General features: G+C 40.4%; 2 protein-coding genes across 3 annotated transcripts in view; both read right to left on the reverse strand.

Annotated features, from left to right (window-relative positions):
- Positions 1–22,601, reverse strand: part of LOC144658662 (uncharacterized) — a 46,193-nt gene that overhangs the window by 16,308 nt on the left and 7,284 nt on the right. The window contains exons 6-10 of one of the 2 annotated variants that reach the window (XM_078519125.1): positions 22,383–22,576; positions 21,491–21,820; positions 20,286–21,204; positions 10,051–10,254; positions 8,109–8,284 (exon numbers count right to left, since the gene is read on the reverse strand). In XM_078519125.1, the coding sequence (XP_078375251.1) occupies positions 8,109–8,284; positions 10,051–10,254; positions 20,286–21,204; positions 21,491–21,820; positions 22,383–22,576 (1,823 nt within the window). Of the gene's footprint in view, positions 1–8,108; positions 8,285–10,050; positions 10,255–12,734; positions 13,150–20,285; positions 21,205–21,490; positions 21,821–22,382; positions 22,577–22,601 lie in introns of those variants that run through there. The other variant, XM_078519126.1, reaches the window with a different exon arrangement.
- LOC144656292 (uncharacterized) lies at positions 3,909–6,138 on the reverse strand. Its single transcript, XM_078516524.1, has 2 exons — positions 5,841–6,138; positions 3,909–5,472 (listed from the first exon to the last, which is right to left on the reverse strand). The coding sequence occupies exons 1-2, from the start codon at positions 6,136–6,138 to the stop codon at positions 4,178–4,180; spliced, it is 1,593 nt and encodes a 530-aa protein (XP_078372650.1). The 3' UTR covers positions 3,909–4,177.

The following is a 22,601-nucleotide window of genomic DNA, read 5'->3' on the forward strand; positions in this document are numbered from 1 at the left end:
CACAAGCAAAAGGCTGTCTGTGTCTGTATACAAAAGCTCGCAACGCTCCCCGTACTCCTTTTTCAGATGGTTGTAAAAGAAGTCATACATGCATAGCTTGCTTACGTCAAGGATAGTCATGCCTGTGTAGACCGGTTTATTGAGAAACAGCTTACTTTTTCGCATGTCTATTCCGACAAGATCGTTTGAAAACATCACGTGCCTTGAATACAATGGACTTGCGACCAATTTTCTTATTTTATTTGTCTCGTCGCTTCTCACTATTCTTATGTCTACACGGTTTCTCAGGTTTTCCATTGTTTTTCCAAAAACCGAGTTGTTCATTAGCTTGTAAAAGGTCTTTTCAAAGTTGTTTTTTGCTTTTTTTCGGAATTCTGTGTTCATCCGGATGTAGGGCTCCATCCAGCATTCCTGTTCAAACTCTAAAACCCTGTGCACTTTTTTGAGTTTCATTCCCTGTTTTAAATAAAACTGCAAGTTTCGGTAATGCACGACGTAATTGGTTTTGTCTTCAAGCGTTAAAACAAGCTTTTCAGTGTTTGGGGGGTTTAATTCAAGATCATTCATTAATTTCTTTTGGTAAGGCGAATACATTTCTTTGTCTATTTTCTTTTTCTCTGGCGCTAATGGGTAACTGTCGTGAGCGTCATGCAGCTCTTTCGGATATTCTAACTCCACCTCCATAATCCATCCAGTTTTTGCATGCTCTTTTTTTGTCATTATTTCTTTTTCTGTTGGCATAACCTTTTTCCATCTAAAACCACTTTTCGGAAGCGGCTTGCTCATTGCCCACCCGTAAAGGTTATTCGCATCGAGATACATTATGTATTTTTTTGGTTGACTCGGATCAAATCCCTTAACATATGGGTTGTTCGCCTTTGCATATCTCTTGCTTACCGACGAAATCCCGCCTCTTATTCCCCTTTCGACGAAGAGGTGCATTTCGTAGTCTGTGAGTAACTCAAGCTCCACACCTGTCTTTTTCAAAAGCGCATCCCAAGAAAGACCTGGCGACGTGTAATAATTTGCGGGATCCAGATTGTACTTCTCAAGGCATAATTTTCGAAAGTTTTCAAAAACGTCCGCTAACAGGGTAACGTCCGTTTTGATATACAAATCGTGGTAGTCTCCAAGATTTTGGCAGCCAAAGGTTTCCCACACTTTTTGCGCGTGTGCATACTCTTTGTCTGTTATGTGCTCGCCTGTAAGTTTACTGTAGAACTTTTCTTTTTTCGGCAAAGTTGTTTCTTTAAATCTTTCCCATGAGTCCATGTATTCATAGGGATAAATCCCCTTTTGTGTTAACAAGCCAAATTTTTCTATAAAAATGGTTTTTGCTTCTTTGTATCCTTCATCTGTTATGTGGATGTTATTGACAATTTGCCATTTTTCTTTAGTTTCGTCCCCACCTTTAAAAAAACTTTCACTCAAGTTGTTATAATTAAATTCCTCCCACACTTCAACGTATTCGCTTGGATATTTTCCGTTGTCTAACAACAGTTCACTTTTTTCAAAGAAAACCTTTTTCGTCATATTTAATGCATCCTTCGGCGTATCTTCTACAAGTTTTTCAAGCTTTCCAAGTAAAAAGTTCAAAGTGTCAATAAACCTTAAACCCCCCAGTGAAAATGTAATGTATTTTTCCATGTTGTTTGCAACACACTTTACCTCTTTCTGTGCCTCTTTTGAAATCTTCGAAATTGACTGCATCAAATGGTGAGCATCGTAGCCACTCAGGTTATGAAATGCAACTGGTATTTGAATATTTTTTGGATTTATTTTCATCATTAAGTTACACACGTTGTGCGCGGCTCCTCGAAAATTGCCTGTTATGTGACAATGATCCCTCACCGCATCCTTGTAGTTCGGCTGGATAAGCGGCTCTTTGCACGCTAGGCAGTTTTTTTGGTTTTCAGCGGCTAATTTGTGTGATTTTTTTTCAAGCTTTTTTAGCTTATAATGGTTCCCGCTATTAAGAGTATTCGCCAATTCTATTCTTTCGTAATAGCATTTTTTGTGTAACTGTCCTAAGTAACCAAACTCCTTTTTATTAGATTTAAGCCAAACCGGCAAAGAGTCTAAAAAGTTTTGTTTCACCAACGATTTTTCGCAGATGTGGCAGTTTTCGGCTTTTTTAAAGTTTGCCCAGTCTTTTTGCGTCATAAGGAGAGGTTTTGGCTTTGACAATTCATATCTTATTTTCTTTTCTTCAATTAAAAGACAGTTCAAAAATACTTCAACGGCGTTTTCTCCTCTGTAAACGAATGGTTTTTCGTGTTCACCATCACTTCTTACACGCGTGTAAGCGAATCCGCATGCCTCGTGCTTTTCTGTTTTGTACGTGTAACTTTTCTGGCGGTTCTCGGGCGTTTCTCGGCGCTCTTTTTTTAACAATGCCTCGCCGTCGGCGTAAATCGTATAAGGCGCTTTCATTTGTTTTTGGTAGTTTTTAAAAGAAAGGGTGTTTTTCTCCTCATCTGGCATTTCGATTCTTGTTGGCTTGCCTTTGACCCCATTGCAATACTTTTTGTGCTTTTCAAGCAAGTCTTCTCTTGTAAAATTTGTCAAACACATCATGCAAAAGTGTTTTTTGTTACTGTGTTTGGTTTGGTCGTGTAACAAAGCGCTAATTCTTTTTATAAAACAGTAGTGCTGTTTCAATCCTGACTCAATCAACATAAGGTTTATACGGGGTATTTTGTTTTCTTTTTCGCTTTGTCTGAGAGGTATCACACACCCGTCTTTCAAGTGCCACCCAAAAACATTTATTGCAAGGTTTCTGTTTTGCGCCTCAAGCCTGTCAATCTGCTTTAGGGGTGTCGGAAAATCGATTCCGTTGTAGTTTATGCCGTCATCAACGGGATATTTACTTGTTCTTTGAGGATCTTTTCCGTTCGCAGGCGGGAATAAAGCAGCTCTCAAAGCCCATTTTAAACACTGGTTGTCACTGTTTTGCACGTTAATAATTGCCTTTTTGTTTGCCAGTTTGGGAGGCAAAGGCAAGTAAGTTCCTCCGCGCAATGGCCGATAACGCGCAACATAGGTGTACGCCCTTGTTATTCTTTTAACAACCCACCCCGAGCCCCTCTCCGACCAAGCCTCGATTTCTCCCTTTGCTTTGTCAATAAATTCGTCAAACTCTTTTTTTATTCGGTCTTTGGTGTTTTTTGTAAAAAGACGCGGTTCTCTTTCTCTGAAATAGTGCTCCATGTGTTGCGTAACTCCGTTTCTTTTCATCGAAAATTTTACTTTAAGCCCGAAGCTTGCTTTTATGTCATTCAATTCTTCAATTTCACTTTCCAAAAGATCATAAAACTTTTTTTTGTGTTTTTTTGCAAAAATTAAAAGATCTTTGTTGTTTTTTTCGGTTTCGGGTATGTCCATTTTCCATACTCGGAGCCAATCGTTAAAATCGGTGTTGGCCAGTAAAAAAGACAAATTTCTTTGCGGGTTTCTTTGAAATTCACGGAGGTTTTCCTCCATCATAGCTTGCAAAACTTCTGACGAATATCTTGCAGCAGCCATTTGGTGCATATACAAAGTAAAAAATATTTGTTCAATTGAAAAATAATTCTGGCGCGCCTGTTCTTTGGGGCTTGGCGGGGGCCACTTGTTTTAGGACAGTCCTCAACAAGTGTTAAAAGGGTGTCTTTGCCTAGATACATGTGCATGGGTTGAAAGGCTGTCATCTAACCCCGACACACTTGCAATATGAGGGTTTTGGACGCAAATCCAAAAAAACAGTGAGGGGCGAGAATGGCGAAGCCGGCAGGCGAGCCAGGCGAAGCCCCGAACGCATTTTTTTGGATTTGCGCCAAAACCCTCATATTGCAAGTGTGTCGTATTTCCCCATTATTGCCATGAAACAAACATGATTGATGTTACTAATCAAAAATTATTCACCAAAGTGGAGGTGAATAGTGGTGGATTTTTACCCAGCTGCTTCGCACCGCATTCACCAACAACGAAGTGAATAATTGTTTTAGTATATATCACACAAGTTGAAAAACTAGCAGACCAAACTTCACTTTTGTTAAACAAAGCGACACGCGAAGGCAGTTTGTTTCTCCGAGTTAACCAATCAGCGTGCGCAAAAAGCACTATTCTCTTGTGTGGTATATACTAATACTAAATATTCCAGTCAATTGATGGGAACCAAATAATTGTTTTCATCATTTTAAGGGTTACCTTCCCTAATGGCTGGTTTTAGTAAAGGAGGAAGGAAGTTTGTCAATAAACCACACACTGTTACAATCTGAGTGGCGTATGGACTTAAAGTGTTTGGAAGTGTACCATCTAATATGTGATAGGTTTTCATTCTCCCAATGGCACGTTCCACATGTATCCGGACAGATGCAATACTCATAGTTTCCTCAGTCTCCGCTGCAGTCAGCTGATCCCTTCCAGCCAAGAAAGGTGGTATATTGACACTCACACCATTAGGCACAATATTTGAAATGTCAAAACCCCTGTCAACCATTACATTATCTCCTGCCTCCAGTAAGTCAAGTACAACACTTTCACGTGTTATCTGTTTATCAGATACCCTCCCTCCCCACAGGTCTGACAGGTAAGACACCTGACCATTTGGAGTAACACCAACTAAAACCTTCCAGGTGTTGTGGTGTTTGTAGTCCGACCATGTTTCAGATTGAGCGAGCATTGCTGAAGGTCGCTGGATGAAAATTTCGCTGCAATCCAAAATTATCCTTGTAGTTGGGTATTCAGCAAACTCCTGGGGCATGTTTTTGCGGACAAGTTCTTGAGATGGAAATGGAAATATGTCATTTAGTTCCAAATAGAGCAGATTAATCCATGTAATACAAATGCGTGACACAAGGCTGGTGCTGATGCCAAATCTATCGGCTAAATCTTGAACGAATAAACCAGCCTTGAGTCTCATTAAAACAAGAAGCATTTCGTCAAGGTAGGTCAGTTTCCTTGAAGGCCCAGGTTTGTTTTTGTCATCAACTTGGTAAGGTTGACTTTCCTTTAACCTCTTCTCGCCTTTCCAGTATTGCATTTTGTCAAGTTTTGGCTTAAGATAATCATAAAAGCTCATTAAAGCACTGTAATTCGGAAAGCCAGTGTAAAATAAAATGGCTGCATCATCATCTTTTATTTTGTCTAAAGAAAACTGACGGTCCAACAAAACTCTCTTTTCTTTTTCCAGCTCCGCTATTTTTTCTTCGTAACACGAGTTTTGCCTTTCTAACAGGTCAATCCTCTCCAGCAGTGATTGCACTGCGTCAATTTCAGGTTCAACTGGTGTTGTTACTGGTGAGGTGGTTTCGCTTGCAACAGATTCCAGTGGAGCTTGCCCATCACATATAGAACCTGCTTCCATATAGACCTCTTCCTCAGTTTCAACCCTTTTAACTTTTTTCGTTGATGTTGGGGTGGGCTGTCTGTTACTTGGGGGCTTTCTTTTAGGGGTGTCCACTGTCCATGAAAATATGGATGGTTCTGCACCTGAAGATAACATAACAGACTCCTTAGATATATGAAAAATGCCATTATAATAAAAAATTTTATATCTAGTCCCTGAATATTGAATGTTAATTCAATATGATGATAATAAAAATATAACAATAGTTATGACAAATACTTTACCTATGCATGAATGTTCATGGATTCAACACTGATATCAATTTAATACAGCTCCGTAAAAACTAAAATCTTAAATTAAGACGTTTCGTCTTATCTCAGCACCAGAACAATAGCTGAGAAACTACGTCAGCTATTGTTCTGGTGCTGAGATAAGACGAAACGTCTTAATTTAAGATTTTAGTTTTTACGGAGAGTATTAAATGCAAAAATAAATGTTAGATGGCAAGTACCTGACACTAAGACCCAGCGACCGGTCAAAGTCTTGCGTACGTCTTCGTTTTTAAAGTGTTCTGAGCAAACCACGGTCGAATTGGTAACTGAAAAGCCATCTTTTCCGTGCTGCCGTTTGATCAAATTGCACCATCGACTTCTTTGCTTTGGGTCCTTCGGGAAATGGAAGAAATGAAGAGACGAAGGTAAGCCGCCTGCACCATAAAACGTATTCGAACATCCAAAAGCGGCACATTGCTTTCCTTTTCTTTTAGCAGAAGCGGCAGAACTATTCTGACTGCTTTTATCGCCATCCATTTGCTTGAAAATTCGATGAAAATCGCTATTTTCTTGCCACATTGACTAGAATCTCTCTGCAAGTCACAACACGAGTCAACCTCGGCCTCGCTTTCATGTTTGCGCGGTTACCAATCCAATATGGCGCCGGGAACTGTAAAAAGGGCTATTCAAAATTTCGGAAGAAAAAACCGCCTGCAAAATTTTTTTTACCATCTAAACCTCAAGTTCCGTTAACATTAACATGTCTTACGAAATTATTAACAGATACAGTCAACTCTTTTTTAACGGACACCTCTATAAGAGGGACACCTCTGTAAGACGGAAACCTGCTGTTGGTACCGTCCTTGCCGTTTTTCAGTCATTTCACTGTAACTAAACTCCGTATAAAGTTGGAGCCGGTCCCGACGGTGTCCGTCTTAGAGAGAGTTGACTGTAATACAAAGTTTTAAAGGTCAAATGAACAGAAATTTCGATTTTTGTTATTTTTTGCCAATGTGTTTATTAAGAGCCAAATAAACATATCCCAAAGTTTCAAAGCAATTGGTCATTACATCGCAGAGATATTGCGAGTTGAAAAATGCTTTTTGTAGGCTGTCATAATCGTAGAGTGCTCGGAAAAATTGTCGGAAAATTGTCAGAAACAAAAACTTGTGACGTCATAATTGGTGTTTTTGAAGACGACCGCAGACCGATTCCGCAGACGGCACCTTAAAATCTAAATAAATGTGTTTAGTGACATTTCAAGCAGTTATTTCGTTCTGTTCGGCCGTTTTCCAGTAGATTGATTGTTGGTTATTGTTTAGAGAGGCTCGTTTTTTTAAATAGAATAGCTAAAGCACAAAAATAGCTTAAAGTTTTGTTTGCTGTCGTTTTGCACATCATGTGAGACATAGGTAGAATGCACGCTGGTATGAAAACAAATCAGGAATCTCTATGTTCTTTCTCATTAGCATTTAACGTTAATGAGCAGAATTATCTGCACGCACGTTAACTGTGCACGTGCGTTTTCAATTTTGGTACACTGCAAAGCTGTTCTGCACGCGCGTTAACTATGCACGTGCCTTTTGGATCTTAGTACACTTCAAAGCCGTTCTCTGCCAAACAACGTGAAATGTCGAATTCTGCGTATTTTGGACAACGTCAGCCACGACGGCTAATTTTTGGTTTTTCTTTTTGGGGTTGAACGCTTTCTTTGAATATTCAGCGGGAGCTAGTTCTTAAAGCGATAAATAAGCAGAATGCGTCCGGAAAGCTGCGAGATTCTCAAGTAAAATATAAATTCATTTTGCACCAGATGTTGTCGTTGACGTTGCCGTCGGTGCGGTCTGCGGTCGTCTTCAAAAACACCAATTATGACGTCACAAACTCGTTCCATTCCTTCCATTTCAGTGCGTAGTCATTCAAAAACGTTTTCGTGAAGCCTTCGGAAATCTTCGTATTTTTTGCTGTAATTCACGCTTTAAGGCTAGGAAAGCAAAAAATTTTCTTAATTTTACTTAATAATGGGTAGTTTTAGCGTTTGGTTGGTTAAAATGGCATTTTGAAATTTCTGTTCATTTGACCTTTAATTAAGGTTTGTTGCCTGAAGAGGCGGAACGGTCAATCGACTAAAAAACTGAAACTTTAGGCATATTTCTTAGATGAGCAGCAAAAAAAGTGTTCTTCTAAAAGGCATCGTTGCGCAAAAGTGGTCTACCAGCGAATATAGTTCACCAGTAAATTTTTCGCTGTTGATATTGGCTATTTGGGTCGGATATTTTCAGGCGATGGAAATACCTTAGGTTGCTTTAACAAATTCCTTGCAACGAACTCGCTGCACCACTCCTTGCACCGAACTCGCTTCTATAGCACAGTACTTTATACCTCTAGAAAGATTATAAGAATCTACTTTCCTATGTGGATTTCAAGATAAGTAGTGTCTACAAAAGAAACATTAATATTTGCAAAATGAGAGCATTCAAACACTAAGTGATCTGAAGATAAACCACCTGTGATATATGGGGTGCTTATTAGGCTTGTCAGCATAGACCTCTTCATAAACTGCTCGGGTGACGAATGCAGGATACGACCCTTCTATTTCGATATGATACTCAATCTGCATGGCCAGTCTCTTGATTGTAGCTAGCTTTTTCATTTTCTCAGTGTCTCCAACAGCCAGACCAACCTGCAAAGTCAAGTCGTTTGACCAATATATCAACTGTTATATTAGCTTCATATCCAAACTTGGAGATTACGTTCAGAAGTTGTGGATTATTATGTTGTTGGAGCTGGAGGACCAAGATGTATGCAATCGTAGTAAATTTCCCCCAGGAGTCTGAGTTGCCATTGGCATGGTTATCCGAAAAAAGGTTAAAACTAAATCCAGACTGCATGGATTATTTTACAATTACTAACACCGATGAACTGCAGTTGTAACAACCGCCTCCGTTAACTCCATTGGAAGTGGGATTTGTTCAAATTTTTACTGGGAAAATGTTATTTGGAACACTGGGACTGGAAATTACAAAAAAAAACAAAAAAAAACAAAAAAACAACAAAAACTATGGAACTGGAACTGGAATTGGGGAAAAACAATATTTTGGTGAATGGAATTTGGTCAAAATTTGGGCTGGGAAATGGAATTTTTACCGCCCTCTCAAGACTTTGCATAAGCACTTCGGTTTCTTATTGAGCCACAAAATTATCAACTCTGTTTTGAAAGGCATATGCCACGAAATTTGAGAGTAACAAAAATTTGAGCCTGATCGATGTTTGATGCTTTTTGTATGCATTGGCTCGTTAGCGCTATTGCCACACTTTTGAAGTACTATTTCAAAAACGAGTGGAGTTCATCACGATTTCCAAACACGAGAAAACAGTGAAGCCGAGGCCGCTTCGGCCGAGTGCTCATCTTTTCAGTGTTTGAAATCGTGATGAAACACGAGCAGATTGGACCCAAAGAAACAATATTTCAGTGTCGTATTTTTTCCCATTTTTCTTTAAAATGCCTTGTATTGTATTTTTTATTCAGTCGGCATTCATTTATTTGTAGCTTTGTTTTTAATTATCCAATAGTTTCGCGTTGCACCAAATTTATTCTAAAAGCGTTGTGAACTTGAAGGGATTTACATATTTTTTTGCCATGGCCGAAGGAAGGTTCGCTCCCCGAAAAAATCGAGGAAGAAGAACTCGTAGAGAGCAGTACCGAAGTCTACCAGATATAAAAATAAGTGGGCAATAGGGATTTTGAGGAGGCAACGAGTGGAAGTGTCAATGTTCCACTCAGGTTGTGGATTTAAAAGTAGAATGCACAAGTTCAGCCGCTTACACTAGGCAGCTAGTAAGTGCGACAATTAGTGTCGACCAGCAGGAGTCGTGTAGGAAGGTAGAAAAAGTTTAGAATGTGGATATGGAACTATGCCATTTTTCATTTACTTATTTTCATGACTTAGGCTTGTCAGTTTTAATTGAAATTTTTTCCTGGTCATTGTTTATTAAAAATTAATGATTCATGTAAAGCTGTGTTTGAGTAATATAGAAATGCAGATTAAGAACAATTTTTTCATAGTGATGAAAACGTGATGAAACACTAGTGATGAAAACGTGATGAAACACTAGTGATTTTCAACTGGTGTTTCATTGAGTTTCCAACTCATCCACCTGACCCGAATGGGGCGCTCTGGTTGGCTTATAACGTCATGAATTATTAATGAGTTTGAGAAAGCCTATATCTCCTACAATACCACACGCAAACCATTTCGCCGATGACTAAGTTTAACGTACTGTTTAAACTTTTGGAGTAAATTCGTACATAAAATGATGAATTTTCTATAAGGCAAACTGTAAATACTTACGTCAGCAAAGATTCGACTATGAATTTGAGTAGACTTACTAACAGAGATACATTTGACATTCATTATTGTTATATTAACGCACTGGATAGTTTCTTACCAAAAGATTCATCAGCGCGACGGTCAATAAAAACAAACACAAAAAGAGGGAAATGAACGCCACTGATGGAAATGGATTTTTCGGATTCTTGCTTGGGGTATCTGTATCACCAATCGTGTCAATGAAGATTGTTCCGAAGTCGAGCTCCCCAACCATCATGACCAACACACGAAGAGTGGAATGAATCACTGTGTGAAATCCATCCTATATAAAACAAATACATGATGGCGAAGCAATAATTAATACCGGTTAGTAAAGGTAGGACTTACAATGCCACAGTGTCCGGAGAACAAAGCGTTCCAGGCCCTTTACTGGAACCCCAGGGAAAGCGTAAACGGGGAAATCCTGCCAAGACTTAGAGGAGAACACTTGACGCTGGGCTGAAGAGCATGTAAACATATCTTGGGAAGAAGGAAATGTCTTGCGAGGGAGCCACAACACTGGAGCTCTGAAGTTGGGGCCCTGGGCTCCGAGCGATGCAAAATTGAATGAGTGGGCCAGAATTAGTCTTCAGTTAAATCTAGAGCAATTTATCCTGGATCGTGGACGGACTGTGTAAACGTTGTCAGTCAACATTTTGTCATATCTCTATTTCTCTGTCGATAAGTTGGCCAGTACGTTAGTTTCCAATAAGGAAACTAACTTAGTTTCCACTAATCAAAACTAACGATGATATAGGATAGAGACACGATTGCCATATTTCACCGTAAAAACAGCTTCAACGCATGCAAAAGCACAAGCGCATTACATTTTGATGCTTGTGCTAGTGCTTGCGGCAAGCACAAGCACAAGGGTCAAAATTTGTCCTTTTTGCGTGACTGCAGTGAAAATATCCTGTCGTCAGTTGTTGTAATAAGTTGTTGTGTGATTTTTTTCAGTTACTAGGTTTTGTAATAAAGTAACCACGAAAGCTACAGTTAATATTTTCCCTTAATTCTTTCAATCTGAGGAGCAACTTATCTCATTCTCATCCCATAATTCTAAACCAATCTTTTTCTATCCACATCTTTCTGCCACTGACAGTATTTTGTTTTGGTAATTTTCTGCAATCGACAACTTATCGTGCGGCTCCCGGAATATTCCGGATTTGCGAGTACGCCCATATGGACGGATCCCGGAATATTCCGGATTTCCGAACACCATTTTTGCTCGTCGGGTAAGCTCGGCTAACCTCGGGCTAGAGTTTGGACTACGTCATACCAATACACAGGGGACATAAACAAAGCACCCGACAGAGAGCCGAAGTCCAGAAGATAATAATCGATGTGATTAGCATAAAAATAAAACGTGTTTGCGTGATTGAAAAAATTCAAGATGGCGACCAGTATCAAATTTGTTGACGAGGGAACTGTTTACGGCGGAGAAGACAGGGCAGGAGATGAAAGCTCGAGCGATTCTGAAAGCGGAGAAGAAGAATGTGATGAAAGAAAGAAGAAAGCGACAGAGAAGAAGAAAATGAAGCAGACAACTGGGTCATTGGTGCTCGCGAACCGACTCGACTCCCCGGGGGGGGGGGGGGTCCCATAAATTTCGGATAGGGGTGTGCCGCCAAGGTTCTTAAACCCTGACCCTATTTAAGGATAAAGAAAGCGAAAATTGATACCCTTTTTAAGGCCCAAAACCGAGAAATGACACCCTATTCAAGGGGAGGAGAAGCGTTCCGTGACGACCCAAATAACGGCTAACCGCGCACGGCAAGACACAGATCTTTATAAAAGCGCTTTTCAAATAGCTGTGCGTTTATTTTCGCTAATAGAATTTAGGTACCCTATCTAAGGATCACACCGGGAACACATTGCCAAAAGGAGCAAAAATGATACCCTATTTAAGGACCGAGAACCTCAAAAACCATACCCTATCGGGCGGCACATACCTATATAGGCCACATATGGGAGTAATTGAGAACAACATCTTCGATGTTAAAGGAAAAAGGTCAAAAGATTATTTCTATCTACTGGTTTCAGAAAAAGCAAAGCCACCTAATATAGTCTATAAATTACAGAGTGACTTCAATTTTTCAACGGACCAAATTAAACAAATCTTTGCATTACCACATTTAGTTGCTATCGAATCCTATGTGAAAGCCTTCCAATATAAAGTTATAAATTCTATTCTATACACCAACACCAAATTATTTAAAATTGGCTACAAAACTAACGATCACTGTACTTTTTGTAATGCTGAACCTAAAAATTTGTCTCATTTCTTCTACCATTGTTCTAACTCCAAGCAGTTCTGGACCGATTTTGAATCCTATTGGAACTCTTTATCGAATCAACAAATTTCCTTATCCATGCAAAACGTTTTATTTGGTATGCTTTCTCAACAATGCCCTTTGCTTAATTTACTTAACTATTTCATAATAATTGGAAAATTGTTCTTGTGGGACTGCAGAAGAAGCCAAACACTATCAAAAATTCAAGGATTTCAAGCAAAAATTAAAAATAAGTATGAAATTGAAAAACAAATCAGTAAGAAAGACTTTTTCGAAAAAATGGTTAATTTTTCCATATTAAGTATAGATAATTAGATACAGTTAAATTTATATAATTAATTTATATAATCCTTTGTAATGTTGTTTGTTAACATGTAACTTAGTGGAATTAATTATTAATGGAATTAAAATAATCTTGTAAATAAATACTGTGATGAACTCATCTTGTAAATAACTCATGTGTATATCTTAAGTGTAACTCTGTAATTTATGTAAGTGCAGCTTATTTATTTATTTTTTCTCTTCTAGTGTGATGTAATGTTGTATGTTTGTATGTTTCAATAAAGATGCATTAAAAAAAAGGCTTGAACGCGGACCTTCCAGACAATCCTTCCTTCTCAGATTACTTCAATCTGCTTTTCCCTGACAACCTATTTGAAGAAATAGCCGGGCAAACAAACAAATGTGCCAGGGAAACTCTTGCTTCTCTACGAGGAAGGGATAACCTGCCGCCAAACTCGCGATTTAGAAGTTGGCCTGTGAATGGCGTGACATCTGGTGAGATAAAAGCATTTCTTGCCATGACCATCGCAATGGGCCTTGTAAACCAGGAAAATATCCAGGACTATTGGTCAACTGATGAGGTTTTGTCGACCCCCTTTTTCCTGGAAATAATGTCAAGGGATAAGTTTATGAACAATTTAACATTTAGTTTTTTCACTTGTGTGACTGTTGCCGACAGAAAGCCGAACATTGACCGATAAGTTCCCGCGGTTTATGCCACGTGGCATACTCACCGGGCTCTCGCTCACACAGGTGTTCTTGAGTTTTCGTGTCGAGCGGCGAGCTTGGTGAGTATGTCTTTGTTAACATTTTTCATACTGTAATACTGTAATTTCACATTTAATTAACCCGTAACTATCGCCAGTTTTCTAACCATTAATGGATTGTGATTTTTCTAGCGTAATCAACTAACCAAGCTTCATTGTAAGAGTCTGCAAGCATTCATGAAAGAAATTGAAACCTGACTGATTTCAATTAAACTTGGACGAATCGTTTGTTGGTTGGACTGTTGTATCCACAATCGACGACAACATTTCTGGTAGCAGAGCCGAGGTTAGCACTGTGCTATTATTTGCCGTTTTATTAATAGCTATGTTTTGTGTGTTAACTTCGAACTGAACTGTGAACGATCTGTTGAGTGACCTGTATTTGTTCGAAAAATGGACGACGGGTGAAAGACGACGGGACTGGCGAAACGGCCAGCGGTTACTTTAGTGAACGTGAAAAGAAAAGTAACGCAAATTCACCGAGAACGCCCTCGTAGGCACATCAAACCGCCCAAGCGCTACATCGAAGAAGATTGGTCCCCTCTTAAACCAAAACAAACTAGTGCAGAAGGGAATGCATTTGGAAAACTATCGTTATCTGGACTTTCCAGTCGACCCGGCAGCAAAGGCTCATCATCAAAACTTTCTAGTTATTCGCACAGTCGTTCGAGATCCTCTTCTATTAAGGACATTCGCGCTAATTGTTTATGCGCATCCTTACTGCGCACGTAATTCATGTCACAACGTCGCGCCACGTCATGCACGAGCGCGCACGCTGAGAAATCTTTCCAATCATATATTGGGTGAATAGTCGTTGTGTTAACTTCGCTTGCAGTTTGCTCTCTTAAACGGTCGGTAACCCCCATTTTTTCGGGTAAATAACCTTTTGGGATAAATCTCTACCGATTGACAAAAAATGAGCCAAATTGGAATGTTAAAGGAAAGGAAGGAGGAGAAGCCACGAGCCAAGCGGCCCACACTGCCGGAGCTTATCCCGGTTTCCGTAGCATTAAGCGGCTAGGAATATTTCTACTCCCCCCTGAATGGGATGCTAGTCCATTGCAGGGTTCCCCCCCAGCATTATGTCGCCGGTACCCATTTATACACCTGGGTGGAGAGAGGCACTATGAGAGTAAAGTGTCTTGCCCAAGAACACAACACAAGTGATCCCGGCCGAGGCTCGAACTCGGACCGTTCGACCCGGAGTCCGGCGCTCTAACCATTAGGCCACCGCGCCTCCCAAACTGGAATGTTAGAAGTTTATTATTTTTTCATTTTCTCTTCCCGCTCGCGATCGAATCAGTCACATTTTGCAGCATTTTGCTGTTTGACCGTTTGCAAATCCAATTGTTAAAGACAAGGTTTATTCTAAGGCACTTTAAAAGTGAGAAATATTTGTTCAATAGACCCACTCAAATAAATTGGAACAAAGGAAGTCGGCCTGCATTAATTCATTTAAAACATTTTGTTGCCAGACGCCACAGTGGTCAGATCGAGTGACGAAATCAAATTTATCCAAATAAGCGCCTTCTTTCAGATATCATATCTCAAAAACGAATTCGGTGACCCCCAATTTTTTTTTACATTTCTGACATAAGTAACTTGTAAACAAGCAGTGGTGAACAAAGAGATCATTGATGGCTATGTAACGAAAGGTTTTACACGTAAACTGACACCAGAGGAAGCAGCCGTTCCCGTGAAGAAACAGTGGTTTCTACCACATCACCCTGTTCTAAACCCAAACAAGCCCGGGAAAGAACAGATGGTCATGGACGCCAGAGCAAAGTACAATGGTGTATCTTTGAATGATGAACTTCTGGTGGGACCAGATTTGCTGAATAACTTGTGTGGAGTGCTACTTCGATTTCGAGAAGAACGTGTAGCCATTGCAGCTGACATAGAGTCCATGTTCCATCAGTGTTTAATAATAGAGCAAGACCAGCCTGCCCTGAGATTCCTGTGGCACAACCTGGAGACAAACCGTGATCCTGCGTCCACCAAATGCTGGTGATGATATTTGGAGCAGCTTCTTCTCCTTGTACTGCCAATTACGTGTTGAGGAAAACTGCAGATCACAACTGTAAAGATCCGTTGTTTTCACCTGAAACGATCGAGGCAGTTAAAAGAAACTTCTACATGGACGATCTCCTCAAGTCTGTACGAGACGAAACTTCTGCCACTCAACTTCAGAAAGAACTTACTGCTTTACTTGCCCGCGGTGGGTTTAGGCTAACTAAGTGGGGCAGTTCTCCACGCGAGGTCCTATCATAAATCCCCAACCAGGAAATGGCGTCGCCATCAGTGAACTTGGACCTGGATGAATTGCCGGTCGAGCGCCCCTTGGGTTTGCTATGGAACACGGAGACAGATTCCTTTAGGTTCGCTGTTAGTTACCGCCAATCAGCCCCGACAAAGCGTGGCGTTCTCAGTCAAGTGCCATCTGTGATTGACCCGCTCGGAGTTTTGGCGCCCTTCCTGTTACCTGCAAAATGTCTGATTCAAGACCTGTGGCGCAAGAAAAAAAGGCTGGGACGAGCCTTTAGATGAAAGTAACCGAGTTGTCTGGGAGAACTGGCTTAACGACCTGTCAGCCTTGAGAGTGTTTGAGTTGCTGAGATGCCTGTGTAGCGATGCCCTGCGAGATGTACGAGTGGAACTCCATGTCTTTGGAGACGCTTCTGAACCGGGATTCGGTGCTGTCTGCTATGCACGTTACGTGTTCCCCGATGGTCGGATTGAAGTTGCCTTTGTGATGAAAAAGACGCGTGTAGCCCCTTAAGACAACTAAGTATCCCTCGCCTGGAGTTCCAAGCCGCACTTCTTGCAGCACGACTAGCGGACACTGTAACGAGAGAGCTCACCCTGTGCATATTAAAGAATGTTTTCTGGAGTGATTCAAAAACTGTGCTGTTGTACATTGCAAACGAAAGTCGACGATTTCATACATTCGTAGCCAACAGAGTGGCTGAGATTAAGGACTCCACCTGTCCTGCACAATGGAGGTTTGTTCCTGGTCGCCTGAATCCAGCTGATGACTGCACGCGGGGCCTACAAGCATCAGAAATAACCAGTGATTGCCGATGGGTAGCAGGTCCAGACTTCCTGCACCAGACTGAAGAACATTGCGGAGTCCATTCCAGATCCCGAGAAGTTTTCATCCTGGATCCGTTACCGTCGAGTCATAGTTTGGACTTGCCGCTTCATTTATAATGCAAGACTTCCCAATGAGAGTCGAATCAAAGGGCCATTGTCGGTTAGTGAGCTTACTCGTGCAGAGGTGTTGGCAGTGAAATGTTCGCAGAGAAAGTCTTTTCCAGATGACTTTGAAGCCTTGTTGAAGAACCTGCCACTACCGCCGAAAAGCAGGTTGCTGGCTTTCACCCCCTATTTAGATGAAGATGGATTGATTCGCGTGGGTGGAAGATTGCGCAAAGCCTCTTTACCAGAAGAAACCCGCCACCCTGTGATCCTGGATCCGAAGAGCGAAGTCACACGTCTTGTTATTTTACATCACCACCTTGAATCGCGATGTACTAGTGATGCGCAGGTGTTGAACAATCTCCGATGTTATTGGATCCTTCAAGGCGTCCGTGCGGTACGCAAAGTGTCACACACATGTCAAACGTGCCGATGGAGAAGGCATCATGGCAGACCTTCCCACACCGTGACTTGGCTACTCTTTACCGCCATTCACACACACTGGAGTAGATTACTTCGGGCCAATCTACGTGAAGTCTGGTCGGAAAACAGAGAAACGGTACAACATGGAGTGCAGTGGCACTTTAACCCGCCTGCTTCGCCTCACTTCGGTGGGGTCTGGGAACGGTTGGTAAAGTCTGCGAAACAAGCGCTGAAGGCTGTAGCTGGAAACCAACGTGTCACGGATGAGACCCTCTTGACGTTCATAGCTGAAGCAGAGTCCATGATGAACAGCAGACCACTGACGCACGTCAGCAGTAATAATAATAATAACCAACTTTATTTATAGAGGGTAAACACATAACAGTAAAAACTGACAAACCAGTGGCCCTCTAATATAAAATACAATCAAGAACTAAAAACAATGCTAAAAAGTGATTGCAACGATCTCGAGGCCATCATCCCTAACCACTTTTTGTTGGGGCGTGCGAACATGAACATTCCCCTAGAAAGCGCTGGAAACATGCTCAAGTGATGGCCAATCATTTCTGGGAGCGTTGCCTTCACCAGTATCTCTTACTGTGAGACCCAAGTGGCTCCGTGGGTCCCGCGATGTTGTCGAAGGAGATCTTGTTCTGGTGATGACTGATAACCTTCCTCGTGGTCGTTGGCCATTTGCACGAGTAACCCGTGTTGTACGTGGTAACGATGGGAGAGTGCGCTCTGCGGAAGTCAAGACGAAAGCTGGTGTTTACGTCCGCCCAGTGACGAAACTGTGTTTGCTAGAAGAGGTGTCCGACTCTTAAACGTAGTCGTACACGAGGGGCAGGATGCTACCGATAGAAAGCCGAACATTGACCGAACATTTCCCGCGTTTTTATGTCACGTGACATACTCACCAGGCTCTCGCTCACACATGTGTTCTTGAGTTTTCGTGTCGAACGGCGAGCTTGGTGAGTATGTCTTTGTGAAAAATTTTTTCATACTGTAATACTGTAATTTCACATTTAACCCGTAACTATCGCCAGTTTTCAAACCATTAATGTATTGTGATTTTTCTAGCGTAAGATAAGATAAGATAAGATAAAATTTTATTGAACACTCCTAAAAAGGTTTTTTCAGTGAACAATACAATACATGAAGTTGAATAAAATGTAAAATGTAAAATATGTACACTAGTTATATATTATAAAAAATAAAAATAAATAGAAAGAAAAATAAAAGAAATAAGAAAAAATTAATTTAAAAACTCGCTGAGAAGCTTTGTCTTCAGAGTTTTCTTAAAATTTGCATGACTCTCGCATAGTTTTAAGTCTTTGTCTAAAGACTCCATAGCTTTACTATTCTGTAATAAAAAGACTTCTGGCCAGCAGTAGTTTTGCACAGGGGAATATTCAGTTGTTGTGAATTTCTTGTGGTTCTGCTTGATATTTGTTGCCTTTTGACAAATTGCGAAGTCAGATAGGTCGGGGCGCAGCCCGTCATGCACTTAAAAGCGAAAACAGCTTCTCGGAGGTAAAGCTGCTTTTTTACGGGAAGCCACCTCAAATTCTTGAGTTATGGAGTTATATGCTCAAACTTGTATGTATCACTAATTATTCGAGCAGCAAAGTTCTGAACGAGTTGAAGTTTTTGCACATTACAGGCAGTGGTGCTGGACCATACAGTAGAGCAATAGTACAACTTACTGAAAACGAGCGCGTTGATGATAGTCACTAATAGCTCGTTGCGTAATCAACTAACCAAGCTTCATTATAAGAGTCTGCGAGCACTCATGAAAGAAATCGAAACCTGACTGATTTGAATTAAACTTGGACGAATCGTATGTTGGTTGGACTGTTGTATCCACAGTCGACGACAACAGTGACAATGACAATTATGTTCCAAGGGGACAGGCAGGAGTATAACCCTGTCAACAAACTTGGCACTGTATTTAGTGTTGTCAGTGTTTGGAAGCCAGGAAAAAATGTTCGTATCGACGAGGGGATGATTCCCTTCAGAGGAACGATACATTTTAAGGTCTACAATTAATCCAGACAAGCCTGATAAGTATGGTGTAAAATCATATCAGTTGTGTGACTCCAGCAATGGCTATTGTCTGGTGTTTGAAATTTACACTGGTGTAAATATAGATACACCCAGTGCTAAGGGTAAAACCTACGATCTACTGATGAGGCTTATACAGCCATACATTACTGCAGGACGGTGTTTGTATGTTGACAATTATTATACATCACCATAATTGTTCACTGATTTGTATCAGTTGGATACTGGAGCCTGTGGAACGGCGCGTCACAGGAAGGGTATTCCCCGTGCGTTCAGGGTTGCTCAGGTGAAAAACAAGGGTGACAAATTTATCATGAACAATGGAACTTTGTTAGCGGTCAAGTTTAAAGACAGGAAAGTATTCCAAATATTGTCGACTGTGCGCTCAGTTAATGAGGTTAAAATTGGACGTAATCACCATGCTACTGGACGTCCGCTTACAAAATCTGGAATTGTTCATGAGTACAACAAGTATAGAAGAGGAAGAGGTCAGGAAGAAAGTCCTGTTATCAATGTACTGTCTGCAAGGTGGCCCTTTGCGTTCAAGAATGCTTTCAACTGTATCACACTGCTAAGAACTATGTTGCTGCTTACATAAGAATACATCATGCGAACAATGATGATAATGATGACAATTAATTAATCAATCAACCAATTTTTTAATATAATGAATTTGCTGGTGGTGCTTCTTTTTGAAAATTCTTGTATGTATACATATGGGTGCAGGCAGATAATTGGTCTGCATCTCTATTGCACTTTTTCAAAGTGGAAAAAATTCCTTGTACCCCATTAATTTAGTTAGGCTTCTCGTGTCAATTATTTTATTTTATATAACCTTTCAGCTATGATTAAAAAGGATTTTCATTCGCAGAAAACATGTTCCAAATAACAATAACTATTATTGTTTTATTGCACTGATATTAGTGGGGAACTCTAATTATCATCTCTGACTTACATTGACACTCTGGAAAGATATTTGTAAGATTTATATTTTGCAGATCTATAATTTTGACACAGTTTTTATCAAAAATATATTATTTGGAAGTTCATAGTTTTGCAAATACATCCTAAAAGAATGTTTTATTACCAGAATAAAAAAGAAAATGTATTAAGCTTTAATTTGATATATAGGTTGTAGGAAATTGCTGCATAATTGACTGTCCACAGGGAATTAAAAGACTTGTTGATTTGTAGCAATGTTTATTGAGAAATAAAGTCAGTTTCAGGGAATGTTCCCGGATCTGGCTGTCAGCATGATAAGGGTTATGATATCGATCACGGCTTACCTGTTCCTTAAAGAGGATGAAAAACACCAGTGCGAACCCCATAACAGGGAAAATGAACACCACCATCACTTGGATAACAGTCTTGGTCACTTCAGTGTACATTGAGATATAAGTACCGAACAGTCGGTATCTTCTAAGGAACAGCATCATGTTCGTATAGCACGCGAAGATCGCCACAACTCCGAGAATCCAAAGAGCTCGAGGGTCGCTCATCCCTGAGAACCCTTCATCGAGAACATCTAGAGATGTCACGTAAGGCGCCATAAACAAGATAGTGCTGATATATAGGATCCAGTCTAGGTAATTGGAAGTGTCCTTGAAATAGTTCCAACGCTCCATGTATATCTGGAAAAATTCTTTGCATATGTGCAATATGGCGAAAACCATGATTATGAATGGCACTGACTCCGCGAATGCAGAATCCTTTTTGTAAATATCAGAGGATTTTGGCGTGAAGTACTCGTCCGCTTCTCCAGATCCGTTCCTCTTTGGTTGCGTGCTAGTGTAATTTGCTGGTCTAAGGTCAACGTTTCCCCTTTGTTCGACTACAAATATGGTCAGGAGTATTAACAATATAAAATAAGTGATAAAATCGCCCAAAAATCCAAATCTACCTAGAGTGATCCACTTTCTTTCGTTGAATTTTAGAGTGAGAGGATGAAGAAGAAGCCGCTCGCGTTTGTGCTTGATCATCGTTTCAACTGCAGAGAACCTTTTACTGCAATCTGTTACTTGTGGGCCAGGATCCAGATATCTAAAGTCATACGTGACTGTGTACTCTGGGTCGGAGATATTGAGATGTGGGGAGTGATGCACGCAAAGATTTAGGGCGACTTCGGCGGCTTCTGGAAAGTTTTCAACCAGGAGTGAGATTGCAGTCTGCCCTGTTTTTGTCTGGTAGTCTTCAAGTTCTACCCATCTTAAAGGAAACAGAAAGAAATGGGTTTACTTAAGGAGTTGAAACTAAGATGATCTCTGTCTAACATCTGATCATATAGGCCTGTTTTCGTATTTGTTAGTATCATGAAAATAAAATGCACATGCACAAAAACACAATATAATTATAAAAGTAATTCAATTTGTTGATTACTCAATTTTCAAGGATGTCTGAAGAACTAATTTCACCATTTTTGCCGTTACACAGGAAGATTTTTAGCCATTGTTAATGTTGTTATATTCTTCTCATCAACTAACACTGAACTAACCTTTTGTGCTTCACAATTGCCATTGCAACATCAGAAGCTCCCGCTTTTGCTGCTACTTCCAAACAAGCATTCTGTCGTTCGTTCCTAAGCATTAAACTTGCGCCACTGTCCAAAAGTAAAGTTACCATAGCAGCATGACCCTGACCGCACGCCACGTGTAATGCAGAGTCGCCATCTGTGTCTTGGAGACCAACGAAAGCTTTAAATTCAAGCAAAACCTGGGCACACTGGAGGTTTTTTCTCTTTGCAGCCCACATCAGAGGTGTTCGGGAGTTATTATCTGTACTGTCAACGTCTGCTCCCATATTTAAAAGAGTCACACATGCTTTTCTGAGAAAGAAAATGACATAATGCTGACATAAGCTAAGAGCCAGGCAATAAATTGAATTTAGGAAAACTTGATCCAAGAAACATGCATCCATACATCGATGATTTCTTATTTTCTTTACAGTGCACAGTGCGATGCAAGACTGTCATACTGTAAGGAAAAGGAAATAGAGCATAACGTAGCAAATGTGATTGGAGAAAGCCCAACAACCATTAATTTAAGTGAGAATTCTAAGAACAAAAATCAAAAAAGTTGAATTCGAGTAGGATTTTGAGTCTGAGCTGATGGTATCAGGCTTGCTCTCTTAATGGATCTTCGGGTGTAGTCACACTCAGAAAATTATGGTTATTAGTTATGTTTAATCAAATTATAACCAAAACAGTTACACTTGGCAGTTTCGTTTTCAATAAATGTGCGAGAAAAAAATGTATCAGAAAATCCCAAAATTACCCAAATTCCATCCATGTTTTTTAACACAATATTTTAGGTAATCATTCATTTTAACTTTATAAAGACGAATCCTGGTTACCGATCTTCAATTTCCTTAAACATGTTAGGCGTTACCGTTGTCCTTTTTTGGCAGCACTGTGCAAAGGTGTTCGTCCAAGCTCGTCTCGCTCATTAACACTAGCCGTCTGTCTGACCAATGCTTCTACGTGTTTGGATGAGGAAGATTCCGCGGCTAGGTGAAGAGGTGTCTTTTGATTCTCATCTCGATACGATAGCTGCTTTTGCTTGGATAAGACCAGCTCTAAAATCTAAAAAAAATAGAGAACATTGATC

The sequence above is a fragment of the Oculina patagonica genome, chromosome 6 (genome assembly GCF_052425735.1).
Source record: "Oculina patagonica isolate OP01 chromosome 6, crgOcupat, whole genome shotgun sequence".
Taxonomy (NCBI): Eukaryota; Metazoa; Cnidaria; class Anthozoa; order Scleractinia; family Oculinidae; genus Oculina; species Oculina patagonica.